Source organism: Glycine max, chromosome 9 (assembly GCF_000004515.6).
Source record: "Glycine max cultivar Williams 82 chromosome 9, Glycine_max_v4.0, whole genome shotgun sequence".
Lineage (NCBI taxonomy): Eukaryota > Viridiplantae > Streptophyta > Magnoliopsida > Fabales > Fabaceae > Glycine > Glycine max.
The window spans coordinates 36,173,112-36,185,032 of NC_038245.2; the positions used below are offsets into that span (position 1 = coordinate 36,173,112).

At 33.2% G+C, this 11,921-nt stretch overlaps 1 protein-coding gene across 1 annotated transcript; it reads right to left on the reverse strand.

Annotated features, from left to right (window-relative positions):
• Nucleotides 1–307: 307 nt before the first annotated feature.
• LOC102666210 (F-box/FBD/LRR-repeat protein At1g78750) lies at nt 308–4,625 on the reverse strand. Its single transcript, XM_006587272.4, has 3 exons — nt 3,000–4,625; nt 2,678–2,847; nt 308–808 (listed from the first exon to the last, which is right to left on the reverse strand). The coding sequence occupies exons 1-2, from the start codon at nt 3,948–3,950 to the stop codon at nt 2,686–2,688; spliced, it is 1,113 nt and encodes a 370-aa protein (XP_006587335.1). The 5' UTR covers nt 3,951–4,625; the 3' UTR covers nt 308–808; nt 2,678–2,685.
• Nucleotides 4,626–11,921: the final 7,296 nt, after the last annotated feature.

Below are 11,921 nucleotides of genomic sequence, written 5' to 3' on the forward strand. Positions count from 1 at the left end.
CTTGATCCCAATCACAATGGTATAATGTCAATATTACACGTTATCACACCTCATGAATCAATAAACATTCCAAAATAAACCTCAATTTAATCCTTTAAGGATCTCTACACATGTTCATTCTAACCCCAATTGTGATAAACTCATCTCTTACGTCTAAGCGGGCTCACGTGTGCATTGTGCAAAAATAGCAACATCTCTAACGGTTTCCTGAGATTCCTCAAGTTTTTCCTCCAATTGAAAATATAGGGTTACCAAACATCAAAGAGAAAAAGGAATTGAGGCCTCCATTTTGTACTTCTTCGTGCGATTCTGTTTTCTCTCTCCATAAATATTATCTCGCAAATCCCAATGGTGAAGGTTTGTGAAAACGAGTTAGGTTTTTTTGAGCATTCGGAGGTGCAGGCCCTAGAATCATAATGACTCTAGATCTTTTGAGTGATTCTTCACAAACTTGGGTTTATGTTCAATTGTCAAGGCTGAACGCTGAGGACTGTTTCAGGGCCTCAACTCTCAAATTAGTCAAGGATATGATTAGAAATAAAATAAAAATGAAAAGAAAACCGATAGTAGCGATGAATTCTCAAACTGTTATTTTCCTTAGTTAAGGGAACAGTTCCAAGCTTCCAGCTACTCATCATTACTACAATATTTTCTTGGTTTTAGGTCAAAACTACAATCTTATTAAAGACATTAAGAACCTACACAGTACTAGGCCATGTAATACAGGAAGCCAACAAACAGTCTCTCACCAAATTGAGCCACATAGGATCCTTTGAGGGCTTGGATCAACAATGTATGACCAAGGAACCTAAATAAGCAAGAGTTAAACTTAGTCAAAAACAATTTATAATAAGGAGTAAGCCTATACCAAGAAATGTTCAAGTTAATATTCGATAGGTCAAATTAAGAAAATGACATGCCATCACTAGTAAATCATTTTATGATTCAACTTGACTTAGCAGCCATAGAACTACACCAAGTATGCAAGGAAAAACTAGAAGCAAGAAAGTGGGGTGTTATTAAGGAAGTCCCTAGCAAATTTATGCCAAACACATGCTCAAGTTTCAACATAATTTGCAACATCTAATTAAGAGTGTTTTGCTTGTAGTGATTTCTATCTCTAAAGCTACAAAGAACAAGTGCGAGTGAATCAAAACACAAGTTTCAGACATATGTTCACTTAATCAGTTAATTGTAGTGTTGTCAATGCCTGCCACTAGTCTTCATATATTTTGGAGTGACAATTACTGGCTTTCTCATCTAAACAAAGATCTCCTTAGGCTTTATCTTATCCACTAAATGCATAAAAAGTAAAAGTTGCCAAGATTATTGCCTTGCACAGATTATACGTAACATATACAAAAAATATATGTGAAGTTTCTGGAAGATACATAACAGCATGCAAACAATATAGGAATAACAGGGGAGAACGAATTGAAAACAATAACACACGAGAAAGGCAGAAAGCTATCTGTTAGGAGCCAAAATAGGAATGGTAAAACTCAAGTAATGTTGATACTGAATTGGAACAATATCAGAGGTATAAACCTCTTTTACAATGTTGCAATCCAAGAAAATATAAAAAGAAAAATAGGGTAATGGCTTATAGCTGGAGACTAGCTCCTTACAAGATGAAAGATAGAAAACAAACAATAACAGAAATTAGAGAACCCCTTTCCTGAGGCAGAACTTCACTCAGCCTAGCCAATATTGATATTTGATACTAATTTTTTGATACCCCTTATTTGATTACCACAACTACACCCATTAGATAACCTTCTCTCTCCTCCCTCTCTCCCCTTGCCACCTGTCATTTTCTGTTATATTCTCTCTCCTTCAACCACATTAGCATGTTCCACTCCTCACTTCTTCCTCTATGGGTCTAATTTCTCTTCCCTGCCACTACCACACTCATTCATGATTGGCCTGTGACTATCCTATTATAGGTGTTACAAGCATTGAATTTTATGTTGCAAACTTACAATCTGAGAACTCAGAAAGACCGAACTTTAGCCAGCAATGCAGAGGTACTATACATGCTTAAGGCTTTTCAAAAATGCATTTTGAGCTCTTCCTATTTTGAAATTACCAAAATGCTTTTCAAAAAGATTGTATCTAGATCTACCATGAAACTAATTCTATGAAATTTCAGATGTGAAATTGAATGACAATATAACAGCTAAATCTTAGCCTTAAGTGAAAAGAAGGATTCGATCCAATTTCATGATTGAAAGTTTCACAGTCATAATGCAACATACAACACTAGCAAACAAAACCACTTCAGATTCCTCAGTCTAGTATGTGTCCTTTTTTCTTCGGTAGTTTTGTTCTTTAAGGATGATCCAGACTGTTGTAACACATACCATGCAAAAACTTCAAAGACAACATAAACTGATTGCCACTAAAAGATATTTGTTCTCATTTCAAAAGAACTCAAATAAAAACTAGTTTTCTGTTGCAGTCTCAATTCAGTTGTAAACAGAATATTTTACTCATCAGCATTCTCCAACAAAAAAATAATAAATTTTTTGTCTCAGACACATTGCTCCCCATAGTGTAGTTTCATAAAAAAAAAAAAAAAAACAATGATGACATGGATGGAAGAGAGTCTCACTGTATCATGGAAAAAACAGAAGCATAAAATAAGTAAAACTGAATAATATGGAAAAAACTCTACCTGAAGATTTAATCAATTCTACGTTGTGGAGAGTTTTGAAGTAGGTACTCCACTGCTCTCTTTAGTTGCTCAAAAGATATATCTGCAGATGGTTGGTTCGCCAAAATCAATGACTTCAATTGAACAAAGCAGGGAGGCTGAGTACTCACCGAAACAGGATTTGATATATCCTACACAATTAGAGTGAATAGGAGGCATATTATAATTGACATTCTTAATTGCAAGATTGAGTATCGGCTAAAAATTTGACACAAGAACACCCATCTTATGAGCATTATGAAAAAAATAAAAGATGTAAAGAGGAGAAAGCATAGTAACTAACCCGTAGTATTGTCAGAAGGGTACCCGAATAGAGCCTCAGTATCTTTACATTGGTGAGAACTTGCAGCCAGCTTATGATGAGTAAGTCTGTATTCGGAAAAAGTGTATAACCAAGGGTGTCAATGGTTACTTCTTCAAGGAAAGAAAGATTGCATGCGGAGGAGATTGTGTGATTATTATGACCCGTGACTGTGAGAGAACTAAGGTTTGGAGTAGAAAGCGCAATTTTGTAAGCTCCTCCTTCAAAGCTACCACTTATGGTCAAACTAGAGAGGCTAGAATTTGATATAGAGAGGAATTTTGCATCTTTATGCAACGAACAACCATCAAGTATCAAAGTATTCAGCACATTACAGGTAGAAAACGGCTCAGCATAGTCATTGTCCCTTGCAGTAAAAGAGACAGCCTCAAGTTGCAAGCTTTTTAATGCTGGCATGTTCAGAGATCCTGGAAGTGCTACAATCGAGGTGTCAAAAGAATTAAATGAAAGCTTCAGAAATGTCAAGGACTCACAGGAAAAGATGTAGGGGCGAAACTCGAAACTCTGTCTGAAGCTTAAATTTAGAGATACTGTAAACTGCTGAACATTGTGCAGCACAGCATATTTCATCAGCCTATTGAAGAGCTTGGGCTCTGCCATACCGCGACACGTGAATTCAAGATTGAGCAGGGAAACTGAACCATCTCGGCCAGACAGAACGCGAGACACAAATTTGTTGAATTTGACAACATTTTTAAAGAGGGTTGTATTGAATCCAAGATAAGTTAGACGCTTCCAAAGGTCCTTCCATCTTTTAGACAAGACACAAGTTTGTACAGCATATTTTGTGTCCATAAATTCCATTATGTGGAGCACAACACAGTCAGGCAACTCACTCAGCCTGTCCCTTTCCTCTTCTCTGTCACTTCTGCTTCGCTTCTGTTGTCTCTTATCTGTCGTCATCTTCAACATTCCCTCAGTTTAGTCTTTGTAAGTTCACACTAAAATTGAAAAAAAAAAAAATCAAACTTAGAGGGACCAAATTGAAATATTACAAACTTATATGAACTAAAAATGAACAAAACAAATTCCATGCACAAAAACTGAAAAAAAAAATGTAAACTTATGGGAACTAAAAATAAATAAAAAAAACTTAGAGACACTAAAATTAAAAAAAAATGCGAACTTATGAGGACAAAACCACATTTAAACCTATTTTTCAACTGAATTACATTGTCTATTAATATTGACATCCTTTGTGTTTTTTTTGGGATCTTGTTACATCAATCTCGTTTAAATGAATTTGACATCACACTTTAACTTCAAAATCTTAATATTACAATAGTCCCCCCCCCCCCCCTTTTCAATTGTAATTCTCTTCCACATGGTAGTTTCCCCCTTGAGTGGAAGTCATTTTCAATTCAAGGGATCCCCATGTTCATGGATTCATTTTCGTCTTCTTCACTTGTTCAAGCCAATCACTAAGTCAAATCATCGACTCTAATATCAATTGTTGGGAAATCCGAGGGGGTATTAAGGATATTTACACTAAAGGGCCATGGTGCTATTTTCTGGAATTTTTTTGGGGGAAATGAATAATAGAATGTCAGAAACGTTTTAATCGATTTACTTTTTCAAGCTGCAGCCCTGACAAGCCAAAAATCGCATTAGAGTCGGTGACCAGAGGAGGTTTTTTGAGGTGTTGTCTGAAAGATTTTGAAAGCAGAGAGAAAAGAATAAACTAAATGGAGAAGAAAGAAAAAAACTGATCAAAACTAATAAAAAATGAGAACAAATAGGACAAACTTAGATATTTAGATGCTAGTTTAGGCAGCTTTTATAAGAAGTTGACATGTGTCCTTAGTGGAGCCATTTTAATCAAAGTAACTGATTGATTGACTGAATGAAGTAATTGACAATTAATGATAGGCGGCAAAGTTGGATCCATGTGTGAGCTAGACCTTTTTTACAAAATATTTTCTAGTTTATGAATAATACAAAACAAGGTTACAAATTGAGTTTGTTGTGTCACAATTAGAAAGGAAGTGGAATATATGAGATCCTACATAATTAGAGTGAATTGAGGAATGCAAAAATTGACATACAAACAAAAATATGTTATGGGCATTAAGAAAAAATATAAAGGCAATGACGGATATGGAAAATCCTCCCTTGAGATCCTTTATGTATATATAAGAATTAAAAAAAGGAAAATTAAAAATAAAAATAATAATAAAGAAACATATATAAGAAAATAGATTTTTGAGTTTATATATACTTAATTTTCTTTTAGTAATAGATTGTATATCTAGTTTTACCCATGAAATTAATAACAAATATTTTTGTTAAACTTATTATTCATCAAATAATTATTTATTAAATTTTAAATATTTAAATAAATATGTAAAAAATTGATCTCACATTATGGTTTGTGATTATGGGAAACAATTGTGAATTGTGATTTGTGATGATGAAAACTAAGAACTTGTCACAACGGTGTAGGGCTTTGCTCATCTGCAATGAGATTATGGTACTCGACCAAGAACCTATCGAAGGGGACACAATAGGCAATGGTGTCAGAAAATCATGGTAATGTTCGACAAGACATTTCAGTTAATTTTTAGTTTTTTTATTAATTAGTTGAAAAACTCATTTGATAGTTCGATAGATAAGTTTTTTTAATAGTTTCTCAATAACTTCTAACATTTTTTGAAACTTTACTTGAAGTATCTTTTTTAGAAAAATGCTAGCTTCTAGCTTCTAATTTCTATTTTTTTCATTTTTATCCTTAATATATTTATCAAATTTTTTGTTTATCCATTTTAAATAAATTATGAATTTATTTTTTTTCTAGTAATTTTACAATTTTCAGCTATTTTAACAACTAGTTTCGCAGAATATTTTTAAATTAATAAGGTATCTTTTTAGTTTTCAACTAGCTTTCGAGCTTTCAACTAATTTTGTCAAACATAGTCCATGAAAATAGTATGTTTGAATTAGAGTATCAAATTAAACCTAAAAAATAAACTAAAAGACCAAAATAGACATTAAATAAATTCTTAATGATAAATTACAATAATAGTTTATGAATGTATAAGGATTTTATTATCTCATTTTCAATCTAATTTTTCAATAACTTTCTCGAGCATTCTATTTTACAAGTAACAAAATTCTTTTCAAAAAGATGATATCTAATTCTACAGTGAAACTAAACCTAAGAAATTTTAGATGTGAAGTTGAACATGAAAAATGGCTAAATGTCATCTTTAACCAACCATCTAGAATAAAAAATTTACAATGACAATGCAATAGACAACACTAACAAAGTCAGTTTGGATTCTTCAGTTTATTACTTGATCTTTTCTTCAACTACTACAAAACATAGTTTTTACGATGGTGATTCGACCCTGGTTATATCAAAACCGTTGTCGTTTTGAAGGTGGTGACATTTTTGTAATTAGTGTGACTTTTTCAATGATGGTTTTTGAAAAATCGTCTTTGAAATTGGTAATCGATGGCAATTTTGGTACGACCCATCATTGAAATTGACAATTCAAATTCTTTGCAAAGTGAAGTATTTTTTTCTCATGCCTGGTTTTAACCTCTGAGTTCGTCTCACTCATACCTCACCTTCTTTGTTCCCTCTGTCTCTCTGACTTAGTCACACCCTAAAAAGTGTGACACCCTCTACCTCTCACATATATACTAGTAAAGGAATAAAAATTCAAATATTAATTAAAAGTATTTTTTTTTTTACATTTTTAAATACAAGTCTTTCAAAGGGATAAAAGGCTCACATTCACTTTCTTCTATATGATATTCAAACTTGTACAAATAAATAATAAAGTTATCTCGGTTCAAACAAGATCGTCTAAGACTTCATACAATTAATATAAAACCCTATATCCCAATGACACATCCTATCAGAGCGTTGTGTCTTGACGTCCTTCAGCACAAGGTTCCTTAAAGCAATTCACCTAGTCATCTGCTCCCCCGAACACAAGTTCAAGATCATCACAGGATCCAAACACAAACAACACACATCAATTTCACAGCAATTTCTCATTGGGACATCAACTGATTCATCAAACAAATATAATTCACCGTAATAATTATAAGGAAAAAATGAAAATTGCAAAAACACCCCAAAACTCATTTCAATTGATACTTTAAGGATCCATACACATGTTCTCACTAATCCTCAATTGTGAATAACTCATCCCTTACCTCTAAGCGGACTCACGTGTCTTCCGAAAGCGATCACAGCATCTCTAGCGGTTCCCTGAGATTCCTCCAATTTTTCCTCTGACTGCTCCGATAGAGTTCCCAAACGTCAGAGAGACGGAGAAGGGATTGAAACCTCCACTTGTACTGTCTTCATGCGATTCTGTTTCTCCCTCCACGAATATTATCTCGTACATCCCAACGGTGAAAGTGTGCGCAATTGCATTTCTTAATACATATCCAACTTTCATGAAAATCCAACGGTTGACAAAACCGGGATCGTATTTTTACTGAAACTGTTTTTGGTTTTTGTGGGAAAAGAGAAAGCTACGGTGCGAGAGGTATGTCTCTTAGCTCCGACATGTTTTTGGAATTCCCAACGGTGAGAATGCTCGTAATTGGGTTGTGAACGTGCTGATAAAAATTCACGACGATCCAACGGTGAATGATTCTGAGATCATCGTTTTTCTGAGACGGGTTAGGTAGACTGCGGGAAAAAGAAAGAGTTTTGAGAGGAGAAAAGAGAAAAACGAAAATGAAGCGAAGAGGAAGACACCTGACTTAACATAGCTATTTATACCTAGGGTACTCAGTCTATTATTTACTCTATATTTATTTATTTATTTATTTTTACGAAAAAATGGGATGTTACGAAAAGCGTCTATGTCGAAGTTGTCCAGTGTAGTTGTCGAAGCTCGTGTGTGTTATTGTCGTCATCATTGCATGCCCTCGCCCTCACAATAGCTTCACTCTCTCATCGTTTGTAAGGTTCATTTTCCCTCGCTCATTCCCCCTCGCGGTCTTCCTATCTTTGTTTGCTTATAATTTGTGTTAATGACATGTTTGTCTATGCGTGCTTGGTTGGAACATATGTAGAACACTGTTGAACTTTTCTATAGATGGTGATTTGGAATGTTGTACTTTGGTCCCTATATATGGTCGTTTTGGAATGGAATTAAGTTTTTAGAATGGTAGGTGTGACTTCATTATAGTGATGGATTTGTGGTTAGCTCATGGTGCTTCTAGAAGATTCAAGCTTTTAATTAAGCAAAGTCAAAATTGAAAACCTTAAAAATGAAATTTCCCAAATTTGAATGGAATCATGTGCCCTAACCCACATCGCACTTTTTGTCGTTTTATTCATCGTCCTTCTTCATCAGCAGCTAAGGCATCACATCCATCTATTAATATCGAAAGACCAAAAGAAATCAAGAGAAAAATTGGGGAAGCGAAAAAGAGAGAAAATGAAAGGTAGAGTGAGGGAGATGGAGTGTTTGGGTTAGGTCTAGTGGATTGTGATGTTGGATCGATTGTTTGGGTTCGAAGAAGGAATGGTTTGTGGTGGCCAGGTCAAATACTTGGCTTTGATCACCTTTCTACTTCTCATCTTACTTCTCCTTGTTCAGGAACTCCCGTTAAGCTTCTCAGAAAGGAAGATTCCAACAAGTAATTGTCTTTTTTTTCCTTTTATTACATTTATTATTCTTATTCAATAATTCATATCACACTTTCTTGATTATTATAGTGTTCCTTTGTTTGAGTTTAGCCACTAGCAATTAAGTTAAAGTTTATGTGATTGTGAGTGTGAGTATATAGTTATTGAATGGTGCCAACTCTTTGTGAGTTAGAAAGTTATAGAGACTTGTTCTTATGATATCCAGTGTTGATGCATGTCATTAGTATTTTTTTATTTTCCTTGTGTTCGTTGGTATTATTTTTAACAGAGATTGGTACAATTTGAGAAATCCAAGCATGTGAAGGCATTCTGATGTGGTGAATTTGATGGATGTATTGAAAGGGCGGAGTCCACCCAGGGTATGCTATTAAAGAAAAAAAGAGAAATATACACGTAGAGAAGATGTCATTCTTCATGCTCTTCAACTCGAGAGGCAAATGTTAAAGAAGCAAGAAAAAATAGGTGATGCTTCTGACTAGATCAATTGTAGATCATATAATATACTGTTAAGAAAGGCGTATTCATGTATCTAGACATTAAGAAATGACAATGAAAAAACAAAATCATATGCAACATCTGGGTAAAGAGGTTTGGGCCTAATATTTCCTTTTGAGATGTTTGTTCTCATTTTCTAATGATCCAGATGTTTATTAGAAACTAATAGTTGATGATAGTGCTCTAACTCTTGCAATTGATGGGTCTTTGCATAGGAAGTACAATTCAGGCTAATGGCCAACTTATTATTTAGATGTAAGAAAAAGTAGATGTTAGATAGAGCAAAAATTATTTAATGCGTGTATTTTATTTTATTTTTTTTTTGTTTTCTGGATTGGGGCAAGTTGGTGTAACACACCAATTAGAAGGAGACTCTTGTTAATGTTGCAATGTCGGCTTCCCAATTTGGACGGGAGTGTGCTTATTGCAACTCTTTGACTGATGAAGAGAGTTAATATGCTTTTATGGATGTTGTTGAATCTGATTCTCTTGAAATTGGTTCTACTAATGTTGATTCAGATTCCTCTAAAATGGAACTTGACATGGGTGATGAGATGACTACACTTTCAAGTTTAGTTTCTATCATGCATATCTTTTGTATAATTATAATCTAATGGTCACAACTTGAAATGCTAAAAAATAAAAGGCATTTGATTGTTGGTTCTAGTGGTCTATTTATTTTTCCCAATATTTATTTATTTGAGGTAATTTACTTCCCATACACTTCATTATATTTCTTGTGGTGAAAGTAGGATTAGTTTTCCTTGTTACATTATTGCATGGATGGTGAATAATATCTAAGATTTGATTTTTAACTAAGTCCAATGACATGTAATCCATGTACATGACATCACCTAGTGGGATAAGTCTATTGTTATGATTGTTGTTGTAGTATTGAAACAAATTCCTTGGGTCAAATTTTACTTCTTCTACATTCTTACATCTTTTCTTCTCATTTTCCTTAAAAATAACATTGGATGGTGATTGTAACCCAACAAATGCCTTATTAGATATGTACAATATGATGATTTTGTTGCCTACACTCGTCCCTATCTCTTACCGTGAAATCAACAATTGGTTTTGCAGCTTATATTTATTGGAAAGGTTTTAAAACTTCAGAACATGTTGAAGATTGACCAATGTACCGTGGAATATAATTATAAGATTTTTAAGAGCCTTTCTCCTTCATTTTGTACTGCTTTGTGCGATTCTGTTTTCTCTCTCCGTAAATATTTTCTCACAAATCTCAACGGTTAAGGTATGCGAAAATGAATCACGAACTACATATCAAACTTTCACAACAATCCAATGGTTAACGAGTTTGGGATCATAATTTTACTGAGAATGTTTTTGCTTTTCTATGAGAAAAGAAAAGGTTACAATGCGAAGGGTATATCTCTCAGCTCCGACATCTTTTCGTAATTCCCAATGGTGAAAATGTTTGGAAATCAGTTCCAAACCTGGTGCTCAAATTTCACGACAATCCAACGGTGAATGAGTCCAAGATCGTCATTTTCTGGGACATGTTTGGTTATATACGGGAAAAAGTGAAGGTTTTGGGAGGAGGAGAAGGAAAAACGAAATTGAGAAGAAGAGGTGGCATAGAGAGTATCATCAGTCTAAAAACTGACCTAAGATGCCTTAGATAGGGTACTCTCATAGCCTATTATTTACTCTATTTATTTATTTTTATTATTTTATAAAAGGAACTCTATTTTATTTCCTATCAAATTAATAAATCAAATATATTTTTTCTTCAAATCATTATTTTAATATAGTTATTTTTCTTTACTTATTTAATTATAAAAACCTCACCATTTTCTAAAACTTTATTTTATTTTTTTTACTAAAAAGCTTTTTTATTTTATTTACGAAAAATGAGATGTTACAATTGGGATGCATGGGCTTAAGAGGATTAGACAGCCTTGAAAGGATATTGAAAAAATAAAGGGTTTGCTCCATTTTATAAACATTGAGAAAAACTATGGATGTCATGGTGGATATAAGAGGAATTTATATCATGCATAAATGTTTATTGTAAACATTATAAGTAGTTAATAATTTATTGATAATTATTTGAGCAAAAATATATATTTAGTTGTTTATTACCGTGTGTCGGTTTTTCTGAAATTGGAGATTGGGTTTGATGTAAAACAAAAAAAAAGACATTCAAAAAATAATAACAGTTTCTCTAAAAATTGGTTTAGAAATTACAAAGTCTAAGACTGTTATTCTAAAAACCATCTTAGAATATGTAGTTTCCAAGATGATTTTTCTAAAAATTGTCTTAGAATCTTAATGTTTTAAACATTTTTTAAATTAACAATAAATAAAATAATTTAAGATGGTTTCTAATAAAACTGATATAGAAACCGACATTCTAAAATGATTTAAAAATTATTGTGGAAAGTATTTACTTTCCATGATGACAGCTTCAAAGACGATTTATATTTGTCGTGGAAAGTGCTACAAAATCATCTTTTATTTTTCCAACAATATTTGACATAAACTTTTTGTTTTAAATCGAATATTTCTCTCCTCATCCTCCTCCAATAACAAAAGAATAAAAGATCTGTGTCTTAATTTTAAGATTTTCCATTGGTAAAAGCCAAATAAGAAAAAATTCATAGCATACGTTAAAATAGAAAAATGCAGGATGTTCTGTAAAAGATCCGTGTTCTGTAAAATTCCTCATCAGATATGTCTGCAACCAATTCCTTTTTCACTTTCAATGACTCCAATCTAACAAAGTACGAAGGTTGAGGTTT

Bases quoted from the DNA above. Each gene is read 5' to 3' on its own strand.
- LOC102666210 (XM_006587272.4), bottom strand. From the start codon at position 3,950: ATGTTGAAGATGACGACAGATAAGAGACAACAGAAGCGAAGCAGAAGT. The intron at 2,848-2,999 runs GTTAGTTACTAT...CTAATTGTGTAG, and splicing joins CCCTTCTGACAATACTACGG to GATATATCAAATCCTGTTTC.